The sequence below is a fragment of the Xenopus laevis genome, chromosome 4S, assembly GCF_017654675.1.
Source record: "Xenopus laevis strain J_2021 chromosome 4S, Xenopus_laevis_v10.1, whole genome shotgun sequence".
In the NCBI taxonomy this organism is placed as follows: domain Eukaryota; kingdom Metazoa; phylum Chordata; class Amphibia; order Anura; family Pipidae; genus Xenopus; species Xenopus laevis.
The window spans coordinates 49,424,261-49,443,635 of record NC_054378.1 but is presented as its reverse complement, the minus strand read 5'-3'; the positions used below and the strand labels follow the sequence as shown (position 1 = coordinate 49,443,635).

At 38.7% G+C, this 19,375-nt stretch overlaps 1 protein-coding gene and 1 long non-coding RNA gene across 3 annotated transcripts in view; one reads left to right on the top strand and one right to left on the bottom strand.

Moving 5' to 3' along the window:
• Positions 1 to 19,375, bottom strand: part of garre1.S (granule associated Rac and RHOG effector 1 S homeolog) — a 57,376-nt gene that overhangs the window by 8,162 nt on the left and 29,839 nt on the right. For both annotated transcript variants that reach the window (XM_018240481.2, XM_041561214.1), the window contains exons 4-8: positions 9,355 to 9,495; positions 8,718 to 8,813; positions 6,946 to 7,107; positions 3,614 to 3,772; positions 900 to 997 (exon numbers count right to left, since the gene is read on the bottom strand). In XM_018240481.2, coding sequence (XP_018095970.1) covers positions 900 to 997; positions 3,614 to 3,772; positions 6,946 to 7,107; positions 8,718 to 8,813; positions 9,355 to 9,495 — 656 coding nt within the window. The remainder of the gene's footprint in view (positions 1 to 899; positions 998 to 3,613; positions 3,773 to 6,945; positions 7,108 to 8,717; positions 8,814 to 9,354; positions 9,496 to 19,375) is intronic.
• On the top strand, positions 13,825 to 15,455 carry LOC121393274. The gene is made up of 3 exons (XR_005960932.1): positions 13,825 to 13,908; positions 14,664 to 14,760; positions 15,189 to 15,455. It is a non-coding gene; the product is annotated as an uncharacterized LOC121393274 (long non-coding RNA).

Genomic DNA, 19,375 nt, shown 5'->3' with positions numbered 1-19,375 from the left:
CCAGATATCTATCGGGAAGACCCGTCGGAAGCCCCCATACACGGGCAGATAAGCTGTCAAATTGGTCTAAATGACCGATATCGGCAGCTTTATCATCCCGTGTATGGCCACCTTTAAAAACAAATTGTTTTAATGGTTTAATATACACTGTTCTAAAGGAGAATCTTCTTTTTCTTGGGCATGCCAAAACATATGCACCCCAAGTTATTGTATTTGCAGAAAACTGCACCAGGCCAGGGTTCTCCCAGTGAGCACCATGGAGCAAAACTCTTCCTGTTCTTCTTTATTCTCATGGATGTGCATGCGCAGTAGAGTGAAAAGCTGAACTTCAAGAAAAAGCTGGCTGCGCATGCATCTGCCCCAGGAGGAGACAATCACTCTGCGGTGCTCGCTGGCAGAACCCAGGGTCGGTAAAATGACTTTCCTTCTCCTTTAAGAAATGTCCTTTACACAAGAAAGGCTTTCATTCTATACTTCTGCAGAGAGCAATGAATTGCCTCTGATTTATCTTCCTGTTTGAGAAAAAGAACAATTTTACCCCACACAGCTTATCTGTTAACTGCTGCATAAACTGGTTTCAACTTGAATGGCTGCCACCAAGACTCAACAGCTGCTTATTTATAATAACTTCAGTGTTTCTGAAGCAAATTTAGTTTAAATTTAAATAATTTCGTTTAAATTGTAATGGGTAATGGTACAATTTATTCCAATGCATATAAAATGCTTTCATTTTTCCGTTACTGGTTGATTAACTACTAGTCTCTGTCTTGGCTTTTCAGTACTCATATACACGCATCACACAGCTTTTCGTGCTTACCTACTTTATCCACTGACATCACTACTATGCAGCATGATCCAATACATTTTTAACATAAATTACAGCGCTTGAAAAAAATTACCATGTAGATGGAACTTGTACAAGTATTCTTAATCCTTCAAGACTTATTTGTGGAGCATACGATTCCTTGTTCTCAATTTGCGCCGTGTCAACTACCACCTGGTAATAAAACAACAATTACATAACCAATAAACAGTTACACCACAGCATTTCCAAACACTATAACGTACCACAACACCATGCCCAACCAGCAGATTAAAAGTAGCGTCTGTGCAGTTTCGTAGACATCAAATTATATGAAAATAACTTTTTAGTTGAAGGTATACTGGCTGTTTCTAACATCACCAGGAACAACTTTATTTTTATGGTAGTACAGTATTCTGAACGTCAACCTCCAAATTCCTTTACCCACGATATAAGTCATGTGATACAACTTCCACCACAGCAGTATTGGATTTGGGGCTGAAGTTCAGGTGGCTGCACCTAAAAAAAAGGGTGGAAAAGGGGTTCTGGTTCTAAAAGATGTTTAAATAAAACATGAAATGTGGTTTTATCTATAGGATTATCTCATGTAAACTTTGATAGAGGCCCAGTTACTAAGAGGGGAACGGATTAATTGGTTTCATAAAGGTTATACAATTTGGTTCATTATTAAATGAACTGAGAAAACAATTCTCATCCCTAGGACCCAGGATTCTAGGAATAACAAGGGTAAGATTAGTTTGAAACTACCTTTAAGGCATTTGTCTCAAGACTTTTTTGGGTCAAATCCTGTTTGACCCAACATTTGGCCGGGGATGCCTTTAGCTCATAAAAAGCTTATAGACCGTTATTTACTCTTTTTTGAAACTTTTTGCAAAGTCTTCATCCCCATAGCTTCATTGACATTTAAAATGCCCTTCCAGGAGTATCCAAGGAAGCAACTAGCCCTTATTCCCCAAAAGTTGTACCTTTTTAAAGAAAGCATAGATTTGTTGTTCAAGAAGAAACTCCTTATATGACTTTTATTGTATTTTGCTTAATTCAGTTCACCCTACACCTAAAGACCTGCTTGTCTGCCTCCCTGATGGGATTCTGATATCTGCCTGATAGATATCCGGTCTGGCCCTGACTAGATACTGATTGGGCAGGCACCATACATGGGTCAATAATCTATTACCTTGGTCTAGTGTGGTCAAGTTGGCAGCTAAAAACAGACAGTGAAAAGTTATCGTCTTAAAGTGATGCCATACAGGCATTGTAGGATACCTTGGAGCATGACATACTAAATGCTTCACAGTAAGAGATGTTATGCATTTCATTGAGTTTAAAGGACAAGGAAAGTTAAACTAAAGAAGTAGCTAGAAATTATAGAAAACATTATGTTTTGGGCTTCTGTACCAACCCCAGGCAACCAAAACCCTTTAGCAGTAAACATCTGTGTCTCTAAAGATGCCCCAGAAGCTCCCCGTATTCTTTTCTACTGATTCACTGCACATGCTCTGTGCTGCTGTCACTTACTGAGCTTAGGGACCCACTCACAATATACAGTACACATAGAATATAAATGTCACAGTATAAGGCTAATTAGTAATTAATATGGATAATTACTACAAGACAGCACAGAAACTAGTGCAATTAGCATCAGAATTTAATAATCAGCCCTGTAGCATCAGCGTATATAACAGTCCAACCTCTTTCCTGCTTGATAATTTGCGACAACCCCTAAGCTTAGCTTCTCAACAGCTGCTCAGAGCCCACTAAGCATGTGAGTGTCACAGACACTTTCCAGAATGGTGACCCCCTGTGACAAGTTTCATTCGGCTGAATCCTGCTGAAAAAGGCAGAATCCTTGCCGAATTGAATCCTGGATTCAGTGCATCCCTATCTACTAGTAGCGTTTTTGGCACAAACTGAAGGATAAATTTGAAGCCACTAGATCCTCCCACCCAGCCTGGTGTGTTAAATGTACGGAAATTGGAATGTTATTTATTTATACAATTTCATAATGGAAGTACGATATGAGCAACTCTCTGATAAATATGACTAAATAAACTTCCTTACAGGAGCTATACTGACTATTGGACATGACAGTGTTTTAGGAGCATTTGAATTCCAGGATGCACTCCCTGTGCATGCATTGTTGAACTATGGATAACTTGGAGGCTGCACAGTCCAGCACAGTGGTTTTGCAATGTTACCTATTCTAAAATCATTTGGTATTGGTACAGCTAAAGACTGTGGTTGATTTGAATCCTGCCTTATAATCCTTTGGAATTTTTATATTCAGTACTGTGGTTTAAAATTTATGCTTGGGTTATATCCTATTACTTATTTATTACTACTAAATAATAGCACATTAGTGGGGAGAAGCCCCTCCTTGTATCCTGTTCTTGTTTTTATGAGAAAGGGAAGTACTTTTAAAAGATGTTTAAATAAAACATGAAATGTGGTTTTAGCTATAGGATTATCTCATGCAATCTTTGATAGTGGCCCTATTACTACCAGGGGAATGGATTAATTGGTTTCATAAAGGTTATACAATTTATTTCATTATTGAATAAATGATCCATTAAGGTTTATGTAGTTTACTAAAAGTTTTTGTTTACAGTGAGTTTTAAGTTAACCATGCTTTCAGATAGACAGCTTACACAATATAAGGAAGAGATGCCTGACATGTTCCAAAAAGGATTACAGCAACTACAATCTCACAACTACAATCTCAAGGGTTGGTTATTACTGATCCATTTTGCATTTGTGGATTACATGAAAAACACTGAATTTTATTGAGCTCACCAGTCCGGCTTGGCCAAAAATTAACTGCACTGCAGTTTTACAAGCCCCTCTCCAGGTAGAGGGACAGACTTGATTGAGAACCTCGGTCACCGCAGTCTCATCTCTGTCAGTAATTCCATTGTGTCTGTCAGCATCTTTAATTAACTGTCGCATTGCGTGCTTAAAAAAAAAATAAAAAAAGTGAATATGTTTAGATGAAATTAAATTTAAAGGAAATCATTTATATACCATCCAGAGCAACTCTCATCAGTGAATGGTCAATTGCTCACACAGTCTGCTTAAGAACACCTTTAAATCGTATATATTTTTTAAAAAATGACCCTGTAATATTAAGTACAATACCCAGGGCTGCCACCTGTTCAGGTTTGACCAAAACAGTTTGGTTTTTCTAAAAGGGGAACTCTGGCTTCCAAACCAAAATGTGATAAAGAGGCCCACATAACACAGAAACCCCTAATATACCCATCACAGTTACTTATTTCTTCAAAAACTATGAATAAATGCCATTTTCTATGATGAAATCCAGCTGTATAATAGTTCTTCTCTTTCTGCATCATTTCAAATCCTGGCAGGGAAGTAGGGACTAAAACATTGATGTTACAAATTGTAACAACTTCTCCACAGTTTACAGACAGCATGCAGGAACTACATAACCCACAATGCATTGCACTGTGATGTTCCGTTCCTTATCGAAGGGTTAATAAAGAATAAGATACTGGACTTTATAGCAAATCATAATACTATGAGTTTGTGCCAGCATGGTTTTATGCGTAATAGATCTTGCCAGGCTAACAATTTCTTTTTATGAGAAGGTAAGTAGAGACCTCGATTCTGGGATGGCAGTGGATGTGATTTACTTAGACTTTGCTAAAGCATTTGATACAGTGTCACACAAAAGGTTACTGGTTAAATTAAGGAATGTTGGCCTGGAACATAGTATTTGTACCTGGATAGAGAACTGGCTAAAAGATAGACTACAATGAGTGGTGGTAAATGGAACATTTTCTAATTGGACCTGTGTTGTTAGTGGAGTACCGCAGGGCTCTGTACTAGGTCCCTTGCTTTTCAACTTGTTTATTAATGACCTGGAGGTGGGCATTGAAAGTACGGTTTCTATTTTTGCAGATGATACTAAATTGTGCAGAACTATAGGTTCCATGCAGGATGCTGCCACTTTTCAGAGTGATTTGTCTAAATTGGAAACTGGGCAGCAAACTGGAAAATGAGGTTCAATGTTGATAAATGCAAGTTTATGCACTTTGCCAGAATAATATAAATGCAAGTTATATACTAAATGGCAGTGTGTTGGGAGTTTCCTTAAATGTGAAGGATCTTGGGGTTTTTGTAGATAACAAGTTGTCTAATTCTGGGCAGTGTCATTCTGTGGCTACTAAAGCAAATAAAGTTCTGTCTTGCATAAAAAAGGGCATTAACTCAAGGGATGAAAACATAATTATGACTCTTTATAGGTCCCTGGTAAGGCCTCATCTGGAGTATGCAGTGCAGTTTTGGACTCCAGTCCTTAAGAGGGATATAAATGAGCTGGAGAGAGTGCAGAGACTAAGTGCAACTAAATTGGTTAGAGGGATGGAAGACTTAAATAATCAGGGTAGACTGTCAAGGTTGGGGTTGTTTTCTCTGGAAAGAAGGCACTTGCGAGGGGACATGATTACACTTTACAAGTACATTAGAGGACATTATAGACAAATAGCAGGGGACCTTTTTACCCATAAAGTGGATCACCGTACCAGAGGCCACCCCTTTAGACTAGAAGAAAAGAACTTTTTAGAGGACAGTGAGGTTGTGGAATGCACTGCCGGGTGATGTTGTGATGGCTGATTCAGTTAATGCCTTTAAGAATGGCTTGGAGGATGATTTTTTTTGGACAGACATAATATCAAAGGCTATTGTGATACTAAACTCTATAGTTAGTATAGGTATGGGTATATAGAACTTATGTGAAAGTAGGGAGGGGTGTGTGTATGGATGCTGGGTTTTCATTTGGAGGGGTTGAACTTGATGGACTTCGTCTTTTTTCAACCCGGTTTAACTATGTAACTATTATCATGTGTGCAGGGAATTGTGGGGTTTGGAGGATGCAGTCTAAGGACAGCTGGCTGTTGATTCAAAGTAACAGCATTCGGTCAGCTCAGCAAAGTAGTCAGACAGATCAGCAGGAGAACAGGGGGCTAGGCTTAGGGAACTGTCAGAAACTATTAAAAGTCATGAAAAGCCTTCATATTTTTTAAATGATGTATATTGCAAAGTTGTTTGAAGTTATGTTTACTTTTAAAAAACCTTAAGTTATGTTTTTGTGGAGTGCCCTTTTAAGCTTGTTTGTGAAACCGGATCAATGATTTGGCCAATAACTACCTCTGATTTTAAAACCCCACCCAGAAAAGGCACAACTGCCCCCCGAAACATAACCCCACCCCGTAGAGAGAGAGACCTTCCATTAAATTAAGAAACAATAAATGGCGTGCAGGGTCAAGTAAGATACTTGTTCAACATAATCATAGGGAAAAGAATGAGCCATTAGATTGCACATACCCATTCATTGGTCACTGATTCCCACCACAGATAGATAGACAGACAGACAGATAAAACTTAACGTTTAATAATAACCAAGATAAAATGAATGTCCAAAAATCATGACTTGTGGTTAAAATTCATATTAGGAAGGAGCGCTAATTAGGCTTGCAGCTAATATTTCACCTGAAATAATGAGGGTTAACAGCGTTTGTGTACTGGCTAAGTACAAAAACCCCTACAGCGGAATAACATTAGCCCATATTATTAGCCAGGCACTGAGTGCAGATATCTAGAATATCCCTCCACTCTTATCATGCGTGAGGCAAAGGAAGGGTTACTTTTTGATTAAGAGTTCCGACGACCTTCCTGCTTAAGCTAAGAGGTATGCGTCCACTACTCATTCCCCTGCACAATATATTGGTTATCCCAGCTACCCAGAAACAGCCCCCGTCACCCGCCAGTTGCTTCCGTAAAAACTGGGTAGTTAACCTCAAGTTATGATTTCTGGACATTTATTTTATATTGGTTGTTATTGTTAAAGGTTAAGTTTTAACTATCTGTGGTGGGAATCAGTGACCAATGAATGGGTAGGTGCAATCTAATGGGTCATTCTTTTCCCTATGGTTATGTTGAACAAATGTTGTACCAGTTACCAGCGAATACCAAAGTTGGGATGGAAAGTAGCACCTCATCTAAAACTAGCTTTGGGTTAAATGCTTTCTGATAAATCTATGGTTAAAAGTTATTTATTTACATGGAAACAAGCAAGAACCTATTAAAGCAAAAAATAAAACCTTTACCATTTTCAGTTTAAGATTCTCTGTTGTTGACTCATTAAAAGATGTTCCCTTCAAAAAGTGAGGGCCTATTTGGACAGGTATGGTTGGAAGCTCACACTGTATTGGCTGAGGTGGTGTCTGCCTCCTTCCTGCTTGCTGTGCCTCAGCTTCGTTACAACAGTCCTAAAGAATAACATTTTAAACTGGTAACGTTAGTGTATAAAACAGAGTTACTGTACAGATAACATTTTACAAAGAAAGGTCCAAAAAGACATTCATTATAATTAAATATTATAGTAAAATAAAAATAAAGACTCTGGGTCACTAAAATGTTTAGGAATAATATAGTGGATAATGTACCCCCTACTGTAATTTATAAAGATATTATAAGTCACCAAGGAGTTGTGACCATATAAAAGCACGAGGCCGCAGGCCCAGTGCTTTTATACAGGTCACGTAACTACGAGGTGACTTCTGATATCTTTATAAATTTATAGTAGGGGGTACATTATGCATTATAATCTACATTTTGTGGGGGGGTCGGAGTCAAAATTTTGGTCCCAGCGTCAAATTTTGGTCGCCAGCGTCAAATTTGGGCTCGCTGACGTCCGTTTCGGACACGCAGCTTCAAATTCCGACGTGATGCGTCAAAATTCGGCGGCCTGGGGGCCCGTTATAAACAGCGCGTTCGGACATCAGAACACGCCGTTTATAAGGATATAATTTACAGTCTGGTCCCATAGGGAAATGACCAGACTGTAGATTATATACATAAAATATACAGTTGTTTCCTCTAGTCACGTGGCTGCTATTCATTCACATATAACGTGCAAGAGCACGCTGGTGCTCCCCCCGTACATTGCTGGAACATTCCCATTCCTCAGCTGGCCCACTTTTGTGGTAGCAATTGTGACCACTTGTCACACACACACTGAGAAATGTTTAGGCTTTCACACTAAAACAAATCTGGCCCAAGGAGTAAAACTTTCAGTATGCCAAAAAATAACAGGACATTCGGCAATGCCAAAGCTTCTAAGCTCTACAACAGCCTTGTGATATGGGTTAAACATGAAGGCAAGGTATAAATCGAGTATATCTTATACTGACTACATACAATATTTTTATTTTGCACGTTTAAATGATCTATTTTTAAGCACAGGTCCTGGTTTTTATTGCAGTATCTCACTTCTAGTGCATTTTCTATTTGTTGTCTAAAAAAAACTTAGTCTATTGTGTTATTGTGGCTCCTCTTCATTTCATCATCTGCTAACACGCCATGTAGTTTTGATGGTCTGTCATAACTGACCCGGAGCTGTCATACATGCTCAAATGGTTAGGCCGTATGGCTGAAATCAACCAAACCAAATAATTAGAGTATGTGTGGCCAGCTTTTTCAGGCCTAAGGGTAATTACACACCTGGAGATTCGGGGAGATTTAGTCGCCCAGCGACTAATCGCCTCTTCTTTGGGGCGACTAATCTCCCCGAACTACTTCCCCTTGTCTTCTGCCTGCTACAATGAAAAAATGCCTGTGGCATGGCACTTCGTTTTCCAAAGTCACCCGAAGTTTCCTCGTGAGGCAACTTCGGGCGACTTCAGAAAACGAACCGCCGCGAGGGCCATGCCGTAGGCAGTTTTTCATTGTAGCAGACGGAAGCAGTTCGGGAGATTAGTAGCCGGGCGACTAAATCTCCCCGAATCTCCAGGTGTGACCTTACCCTTAATGTTGTTTACGGTACATTCAATAAGGAAATAAGTCAAAAAGCAGCAAAGCTGTTTTATTATTAACTTACCTTCAAACGTTCTTCAATAGCTTTTGGGTTTAGGTGAAAGCCAGCCTTCATTGCGTATTCACAGTGACCTAAACTTTCCAAAGCTATTTTATATGCCTAGAAAATAAAGATAAAATGTGTTGTGGCTCAGTGTATTTTCCACCTATTATCTCACTAGCTGTCCACTATCTCATTAGCTACCCACTTTTATCTTTTCCATGTACAGACACTGCATCTATCTAGAGCTTTCCTCAGACTGTGCTTGCACATAAAACATTAGAAAAGAGCAAAGCTGCAAGCTAAGACATTGTACCAATAGGAACACTGAAACTAAACATATTTCAGTAATCCAACATGCATTTACATATATGTTTGTATGATGAGCTATTTCAATTTGTGTGATGCAAAACATGGCAAATCTTCCTTGTAAACTTGGCAGCCCTAAACAGATTCTGCTGTGGGCCGAGTAACTTTTAGTTTTGCTACTGTATTTCAATGGTGCACTTGTGCACTGATGCTATCATTTATATTACGCTTACTTAAAAACCATAAAAGTTAAAAAAGAAACGAATGCATAAAGGCATAAACAAAATGGTACAATGTATATGTGCCACAGAGAAACTTATGATTCAAACTAATGGAAAAGGGTAGAAGAGACCTGTAAAGTACTGTCAATTTTCATGTTCAGCTCCTTCAGATGATGGTCTGGTATTGCTAGGCTTTGAGAACAAAAAAGCTGCTGGACTTCTATTCCAGCCAAACAGCCATCACATCCCCTCTCACGCAGACGGCAAGTAGCCTGTAATAAATACAATAAGATGTTATGGACAATCAAGGTCATTTTAATAAGTACATTTAATTAATAAATGGAAAAAGTGAAGAAACACGGGCATGTCATAAAATTGCTAATTCTACAATTAGTGACTAGTAAATTGCCATGGTATGGCATTCAAGAAAGTGGCCCGAAAGTCCTATGGCTACAGTTTTAGTGCATGACAATTATTCTTAAACATGATCAAAATTATTCCCCTACATTAAACAGTATGACAATATTTCTATATTTATTTTGCTATTACAGGTATGGGACCTGTTATCCAGATTGCTCGGGACCGGAGGGTTTCCGGATAACAGATCTTTCCGTAATTTGGATCTTCATACCTTAAATCTACTAGAAAATCATGGAAACATTAAAAAAATAAAACAATTGGCTGGCTTTGCTTCCAATAAGGATTCATTATATTTTATTTTGGAGAAAATTTTAATTATTTTTAAGAATTTGGATTATTTTACTATAACGGAGTATACGAGAGACAGGCATTCTGTAATTCAGCACTTTCTGGATAACGGCTTTCCAGATAACGGATCCCAAATTGCTAGGCCAGCCCCCCCCCCCTCCAGTGATTAGAAGGCCTAAGAAATTGCCAATTCCTCATCAGGCTAACAGTTTTTGCACACTGAAAGAAACTTTAACTCTAAGCAATTTCAAAAATATGTTCATTAAAACAATTTTAACTGCTAATAAAATTTTTTGTTGATTCCCTTCCATTCCCTGCTTCAGAGTATTGAAACACTTCAGCAAAATCAGTTCTCCTCAGTCTAGTTTTACCCAATCCGTGTTAAACTTATATATACAATAACTCCGTGTTTTAGATCAACTGCTACTCTCCCCGGTGATAGTAATGAGTTCAATAGAATATATACTATATGCAAACTCAAACAATACAATGTACCATTTAGCAGGTTAGTACTCCTTAAAGGAGAAACCCTACCCCCCATAGACCCCCCTCCCTCCACCCCAACCTAGCTGCTACCCCGGGCAAATGCCACTAACTTTTTACTTACCCCTCGGTGCAGATTCACGGGCAACATCTTCTTCGGTTTTCATCGGGTCTTCTTCTGGCGCTTTGGCAAGTTTCGGCGCATGCGCAATTGACAAAAGCATGAAGACTGCTCCAACCGCGCATGCGCCAAAAGTCACAAAAATTGCCGAAGCGCCAGAAGACCCGATGAAGACTGAAGAAGATGATGGAGGAAACATTAATGATCCCAATAGATTGGTTTTGCTTCCAATAAGGATTAATTATATCTTATTTTGGATCACGTACAAGGCAGTGTTTTATTATTAGAGAAAAAAAGGAAATAATTTTTAAAAATTTGGATTATTTGGATAAACATGCAGTCTATGGGAGACATCCTTCCCAAAATTTAGAGCTTTCTGGATAACGGGTTCCCGGAAAACGGATCCTATACCCGTACTAATCAGACATTATGATGAAGTCCACTATACCAGGGGTCCCCAACCGCCGGGCCAAAAGCAGGCCACGGACAATCCCGCACTGGGCCGTCGAGCCCAGTGTGCAAAAACGCCGGCGTGTCCAAATTTGCTGCCGATCCTCATACCGCCGACCCCCCCCCCCCTAAAAAAAAAATCTAGGCATCGTTCCCAGGTCCAAAAAAGGTTGGGAACCCCTGCACTATACAAACAGATTTTAACAGCATTTCTCTTCTAGTATAAAATAAAAAATTTAGCTTTTTTTTTTCCTGCACATAGTTAAAAATAGCATTAAGAAACCCCCTTATAGTTAAAAAAAAATCCTATAAAAAAAAAAAAAAAAAAAAATCACATCTGCGATTGTCTTTTATTCTTTTCTAATTATTAGAGAAATGCTGTGACATAATCTGTTTATATAGTGGATGTCATAGCAATGTCTGATACTACTGTTAACTGATCACCCTGAACATTTCTTGTAAATATTTAAATAAACCTGGGAATTGACTTTTCTTTATTAAATGCATGATGCTTTGATATAAAAGAGTGCTAACAGGGTAAATGGCATATTTACTCAAAGTTAATCAGCTGGCTTCTACTACAAAACAGTTAGAACCAGTAGTATAGAGAAAATAAAATAGGCACGTAATGTTTTCATCTGTAATCACATTTCAAATAACTCAAACAGAAAATGTAATAATGTATAATGGAATGCTCCTTTTTATGCAAAGAACAACTTTTGGGTATAGATACCCTTTTATGAGTAAAACACCTCATGCAACTAAGGAAACTAAAAGGACAAATACGCTTTCCTAAACGGCTTTCAGCATGCATCAAGACTTTACATAAACTGTACTCCAGTTATAAAGGACTGAAACTGCATCTATAAGCAGAATCTTGCTAAACATAAGTGTATACATCTTTCATACAAACAACCAGACTAAAAAAAAAACTGACTAAGGACCAAAATAGCTGTACTTTGTACACAGCATACCTCCCAATATTTAGGAAACAGAAAGAGGGACACGAAGATTTGGTGTGCGTATTGCACCAAAGTTTGGCCACACCCATTTTTGTGACCACACCCCTAATTACTATGTTCATTTACATAATTTGGCAGGTTATGAAAGTTTGTACACATTTCTGTGGTTTTTATATGTTATTACAGTTTTGCTAATGAAGGTGTATTACCCTTTAAGCTGTGAGTCTTTGTTCTTATCAAACTGTTACAAAAGTATGTTAAGTATCTATTCTGGGCTGTCTGCCAAGACCCAATTAAGTTAGAAACTTTGTATCTGTTTCTGGCTGTTCAGTGCAGCAGATCAAAGAGAAAGTCGGGACTTATCAGTACAAATATGTGAAAGCGGGTTGGGCTGTCAAAAGTGGGACTGTCCCGCTCAAAACGGGACAGTTGGGAGGTATGACACAGCGTTAGTAAAGATGCAAACCAGTAAATCAAAGCCCAAAGAAACAACAAGCTTGGTTTTTCAAGCAGCTGTTTACATTTAGTGCCATCCATCCACTGAAAAGAAAGGTTTATTATAGGAATTGTGCTTTGATCAAAACCAGTTAAAATTTCATCTATAAAGGCTAGAATGAGCGGATTCACGTTTACATCAAAATGATATAGAATACTGAAGACAGCTGGAGAGGAGATAATGCTTTAAATGAGATCCTAGGTGAAAAAAATCCTAATCTGTACTACAGGCCCTTTTGGGATGTGAACTAATTAACTGTTAAAGTGATACAGTCATGGAAAAATGGTCTCCGTTAATAGTGCAGCTCCAGCAGACTTCTGCACTGAAATCTGATTTTCAAAAGAAGAAAGTGATTTTTTTTTATATTTAATTTTGAAATTTGACATGGGGCTAGGCATATTGTCAGTTTCCCAGCTGCTCCCAGTCATGTAACTTGTGCTCTTTACTGCTGCACTGCAAGTTGGAGTGATATCATCTCCTCTCTTTCCACCCCAGCAGCCCATCAACAGAACAATGGGAACGTCACTAGATAAGAACAGATCTCAATAGTAAAAATCCAGGTCCCACTGCGACACATTCGATTACACAGAGTAGGAAAAACAACAGCCTGCCATTAAGCAGTTCCATCCTGAAGTGCTGGCTCTTTCTGAAAGCACATGACCATGCAACATGAAATGACTGCTGCCTACACACCAATATTACAGCTAAAAAAATACACTTGTGTTAGGAATGACATTTTATATGGTAGAGTGTAAACAGTGTAATTTAGGAATGAAAACTACACCATAAAAGTCACGACAGAAGCCCTTTAAGTCAGCAGCGTTCCTAGAGGGGGGGGCCCTGGTGCAAGACGCGCAGCCGGGCCCCGCCCCCCTACGTACGGCGCGCTGCCGTGGCGATTTCAGTGGCGTACGGTGCTGCCGGGGGGCCCTGCCCTGGCACGCTCGCACCCCCTGCTCCCCCGGTAGTTCCGCCACTGCTTTAAGTTACCAAGTACATTTTTGGTGTTCTGCACCCTTAAAACACAAACTTTTATACAAGCTGTAACAGTTGCTGTATTGTTTCCTTCAACCATTTCTAGGCTTTTCATTAAACAAAAAAAAGTTATTCAATCGGTATTGAAAGCTTTAAAACATATAAAGCACAATCGCCTACGGGGTCTCCCACACTTGAAGGTCTGCTCCCATTAAAATGCAGCTAAAAACAGAAAGAAAGGTCAGAATGCATGTTCTACTGTAAGAGAAACAATTAACAATGAGCAGCAAAGAAGAGAATAACAGGGCCAACAGCGACTGGCACCAACAACTAAATCAGTATCGAGGGTCATCGATTGAAACCACAATACAACTAAGGTTTTGTGCTTCCTCAAATGCACATCATCATGCTGGTGTGATAAGTGATACAGTAAGCAAAAGTTACAACTCACACGGTTTCCAACCATGTCCACCATCTAAGAACCTCTTGGGTAAGTAATTTATAATCTGGTCTGTCAACATTCTAAAAATTCTCTAAACTGAGATTAAAAAGTTGCTAAAAATGTATGTAAATTTGCATAAATTCTCCCTTAAATACATTGTAATGTAATTCAGCATTACGAAGTTTTGTTCTGGCTATTATGTTATGCATCCAGTCACTCCAGCCTTTATAAATTACATTTTTGGCTAACTATATTAGAAACATTTTTTATTTTGCACAGCCTATTTACCCAGTTTTTATTTTTACACTGAACAATTCCTTTAGAAGACTTGTCAACCCAAAGATTTTTTGCGTAATAAAAAAAAAACACAATTATAAGCAACTGACCCATATGAATTTACAGTATTTAAAATTTGTTAGTGCTTTAAACGATATCTGTAAATGTAACTGCCATTGAAAGCAGCATTGGCTTAACTCCCGGTGGTTACTTTTTTAACCGGGTTGCAAATCCAGCCTCCTCCAACTAGACAGGTCTGTCAATCTGTTGGCTTGTGTTACATTGTTTTAAAAGATGGGTGAATCTGACCCGTTTTGCTTCGCTGAAAGTTCCTGAAAACTGTGAATGCATTGAAATCTATAAGTGACAAATTTTAGACGCACAACAAATTTTGTTGTGAGTAATTTTCACGTTGAAAATTGCCAAAATTCTACTTTCGATAGCTATACATATACAAATAACTTAACCATAGAAAATGTGTAATGAATGTATATTGCAAAGTTGCATAGAATTTTGTTTTCTTTAAGAGGGCACCAATACAAAAGGCTTATTAAGTGGAGAATCCAAGTGGACCAGTGAGTTGTGAGTAGATCACAAAGCCAAGGCAACGGACATCAGACTAGAGTAAGTACAGTGAAGCAGAAAGAACACAGAGATATACTGGAGGCATCTTGAATGCTAATATCTTCACTGCTGGGGTGGATTTGTGCTGGTACAATAGTTCTAGACAAAGTTTTGCATTTTAATCTACTTTTTCACCATGCATTGATTTTTAGTAATAATACATCACTTTCTATATAGTACATATTAAATGAGCATGTCATATGGCAATTAAATGTTCCCAGTGAAATTGGCCATTAAACATTCTACAGCTTTTATATCTGCTTTTATAGTATGCCAAGGCAAATTACAGAATCACCCTGAATATGCAATTAAATAACTGAAGCTTCATAATAGCTTGTCTGCAGCACAACCCCACTCAATGCAATTAAAATAATTATTCAGACTGTTCTTTAAAACATTCTTTTAATTTTTCTTCACTTTTCTCGCAGCTCTGCTACACTCCTCCAGAAGGAAATATTGCAACAATCAGCAAAGTCATATTCCATAGGGACCATAAATTGGAAAACTGGGCAGCAAACTGGAAAATTTTGATAAATGCAAGGTAATGCACTTTGGCAGAAGTAATATAAATGCACTAAATGGCAGTGTGTTGGGGTTATTCTTAATTTAGAAGGATCTAGGGGCTTTGGTAGATAATAAGTTGTTTGATTCCAGGCAGTGTCATTCTGTGGCTACTAAAGCAAATAAAGTTCTGTCTTGCATAAAAGAGGGCATCATTGTGCCTCTTTATAGGTCCCTGGTAAGGCCTCACCTGGGGTATGAAGTGCAGTTTCGGTGAGAGAGTGCAGAGACATGCAACTAAACTAATTCGAGACTTAAATTATGAGGGTAAACTGTCAAGGTAGGGGTTGTTTTCTCTGAAAAAAAAAAGGCACTTGCGAAGGGACATGGTTACACTTTACAAGTACATTATAGATAAATAGGGGGCCTTTTTACCCATAAAGAGGTTCCAGAGGCCACCCCTTTAGACTAGACTAGAGGAAAATAAATTGAATTTGAAGCAACGCAGGTGTTTCTTTACAGTGAGGACAGTGGGGTAATGGAATGCACTGTTGTGATGGTTAATTCTGTTAATGCTTTTAAATAGGGAGTAAAGTCTAAAATAGAATAATGCTAGAAATGCTGTATTTTGTATACTAAACATAAACATAAACTTACTGCACCAGAAACCCAATTAACCCTTTCCCTGCCAGCCGTTTTGTCCTAGATGCGAACATCTACTGCCAAGCAGTTTTTAGACATTTTGTACTCTTTCACTTTAAGGGCCTTTCCTGGGGCGGTCTTTTAGTTTACCCAGTAAACCAATATATTGTTTTTTTCAGGACAACCTGAACTTTCAAAATATGCAAGAATTTTGGTGTAATTCTACTTCTGTAAAAAAATATAGGCTTCTAAGTGTCTAATAAAATGAAAAAAATCATGTTTCACAAAGAACAATCACATATATCAGAAACATCATTTATTTTATGAACGAGAACACAGCTGATTTGGAAAGGTCTATGCCTCCTGAATGCGGCAATACCAAAATATATATAGTTTTATGGAGATTTCTCACTTGTATAGATCAAAATCTACAAGCAGTAAACTACCAAATTTCCAAAGCATCGCTCCCCAAACGGCATACTTCTGATTTCAAGGCCAAACATTCCACTAACAATAGGTTTACCATAGAAAACTACCCATTATTAGAAAGAACCGATTCTGGTGAATCAAAAATGTGTAAATATATCTTTGTACTCCAAACTAAAAAGTTGCAATTGTTTCCTAACGTTATAATGTTTTATAGAAATTGGTGAATTTTTTAAAAAATGACTTCAAAGCTTCCATTCTACAGCATCATATCTCCCACACATCATTAGGTATCAATGTAACACACCCCAAATATGAAAGCCTGGGGTTCACTGAACAGTTTGATGCCCAATATGTAGAGGTTTACCTAAACATGTGGTGTATAGGGGCCCTAAAATGTAGACAACCCATTTGAGCTATCTGTTCTGTAATGCCAGATACTGCAAAATCAACACATTTACATAGATTGGGGGGGGGCAAAGTTAGAAAAAAGTACGTTCACCCCAGAAAACCATATATTTTCGGAAAGTACACATTCCGCTGAATCCAAATAGGGTATGCATGTCTTTCTACTCCAAAGCACCAAGCGGCAAAACTTTCCTAAGTTAGGCAATTTTAGGGACATTTTCAAAAATCACCTCAAAACATCCACCACGCAGCATCGTATTTCCCACATACTATTGAGTATCAAGAAAAATCACCCCAAATATGAAAGCCTGGGGTCCTCTGAACAGTTTTATGCCCATAATGTATAGGTGTGCCTAAGCACGTGGCATATAGGGGCCCCAAAACGAAGACCCCATATGGTCTGTCATTTCAGGTACTGCAAAATCAACACATTTACATAGTTTTGGGGGGGGGGGGGCAAAGGTAGAAAAAGTTAGTTCACCCAGGAAAACCATATATTTTCGGAAAGTACACATTCCGCTGAATCCAAATAGGGTATGCATGTCTTTCTACTCCAAAGCACCAAGCGGCAAAACTTTCCTAAGTTAGGCAATTTTAGGGACATTTTCAAAAATCACCTCAAAACATCCACCACGCAGCATCGTATTTCCCACATACTATTGAGTATCAAGATAAATCACCCCAAATATGAAAGCCTGGGGTCCACTGAACAGTTTGATGCCCAATATGTATAGGTGTACCCAAGCACGTGGCATATAGGGGCCCCAAAATGAAGAGCCCCCATATGGTCTGTCATTTCAGGTGCTGCAAAATCAACACATTTACATTGTGTTTGGGGGCTGCAAAAGTAGAAAAAAGAACGTTCACCCCAGAAAACCATATATTTTTGGAAAGTTCACATTCCCCCGAATCCAAATTGGGTATGCATGTCTTTCTACTCCAAAGCACCAAGCTGCAAAACTTTCCTAAGTTTTGCAATTTCAGGGACATTTTCAAAAATCACCTCAAAACATCCACCATGCAGCATCGTATTTCCCACATACTATTGAGTATGAAGGTAAATCACCCCAAATATGAAAGCCTGGGGTCCTCTGAACAGTTTGATGCCCAATATGTATAGGTGTACCTAAGCACGTAGCATATAAGGGCCCCAAAATGAAGACCCCATATGGTCTGTCATTTCAGGTGCTGCAAAATCAACACATTTACATCGTTTTCGGGTGGGCAAAGGTAGAAAAAAGTACGTTCACCCCAGAAAACCATATATTTTCGGAAAGTTCACATTCCCCCGAATCTAAATTGGGTATGCATGTCTTTCTACTCAAAAGCACCAAGCTGTAAAACGTTCCTAAATTTGGCAATTTTGGTGACATCTCCAAAAATCACCTCAAAACTTCCACCCTGCCGCATTGTATGTCCCACATACGATTGAGTATCAAGATAAATCACCCCAAATATGAAAGCCTGGGGTCCTCTGAACAGTTTGATGCCCAATATGTATAGGTGTACCTAAGCACGTAGCATATAAAGGCCCCAAAATGAAGACCCCATATGGTCTGTCATTTCAGGTGCTGCAAAATCAACACATTTACATCGTTTTCGGGTGGGCAAAGGTAGAAAAAAGTACGTTCACCCCAGAAAACCATATATTTTCGGAAAGTTCACATTCCCCCGAATCTAAATTGGGTATGCATGTCTTTCTACTCCAAAGCACCAAGCTGTAAAACGTTCCTAAATTTGGCAATTTTGGTGACATCTCCAAAAATCACCTCAAAACTTCCACCCTGCCGCATTTTATGTCCCACATACTATTGAGTATCAAGATAAATCACCCCAAATATGAAAGCCTGGGGTCCTCTGAACAGTTTGATGCCCAATTTGTATAGGTGTACCCAAGCACGTGGCATATAGGGGCCCCAAAACGAAGACCCCCCATATGGTCTGTCATTTCAGGTACTGCAAAATCAACACATTTACATCGTTTTGGGGGGCGGCAAAGGTAGAAAAAACATGTTCACCCCAGAAAACCATATATTTTCGGAAAGTACACATTCTCCCCAATCCAAATTGGGTATGCATGTCTTTCTACTCCAAAGCACCAAGCTGCAAAACGTTCCTAAATTTGGCAATTTTGGTGACATTTACAAAAATCACCTCAAAATTTCCACCCTGCGGCATTGTATGTCCCACATACTATTGAGTATCAAGATAAATCACCCCAAATATGAAAGCCTGGGGTCCTCTGAACAGTTTTATGCCCATAATGTATAGGTGTGCCTAAGCACGTGGCATATAGGGGCCCCAAAACGAAGACCCCATATGGTCTGTCATTTCAGGTACTGCAAAATCAACACAGTTACATAGTTTTGGGGGGGGGGGCAAAGGTAGAAAAAGTTAGTTCACCCAGGAAAACCATATATTTTCGGAAAGTACACATTCCCATGAATCCAAATTGGGTATTCATGTCTTTGTACTCCAAAGTACCAAGCCGCAAACCAATCCTAAATTTGGTGATTTTGGTGACATTTCCAAAAATCAACTCAAATTTTCCACCCTGCAGCATCGTATTACCCACATACTTTTAGGTATCAAGATAAATCACCCCAAATATGAAAGCCTAGGGTCGTCTGAACAGTTT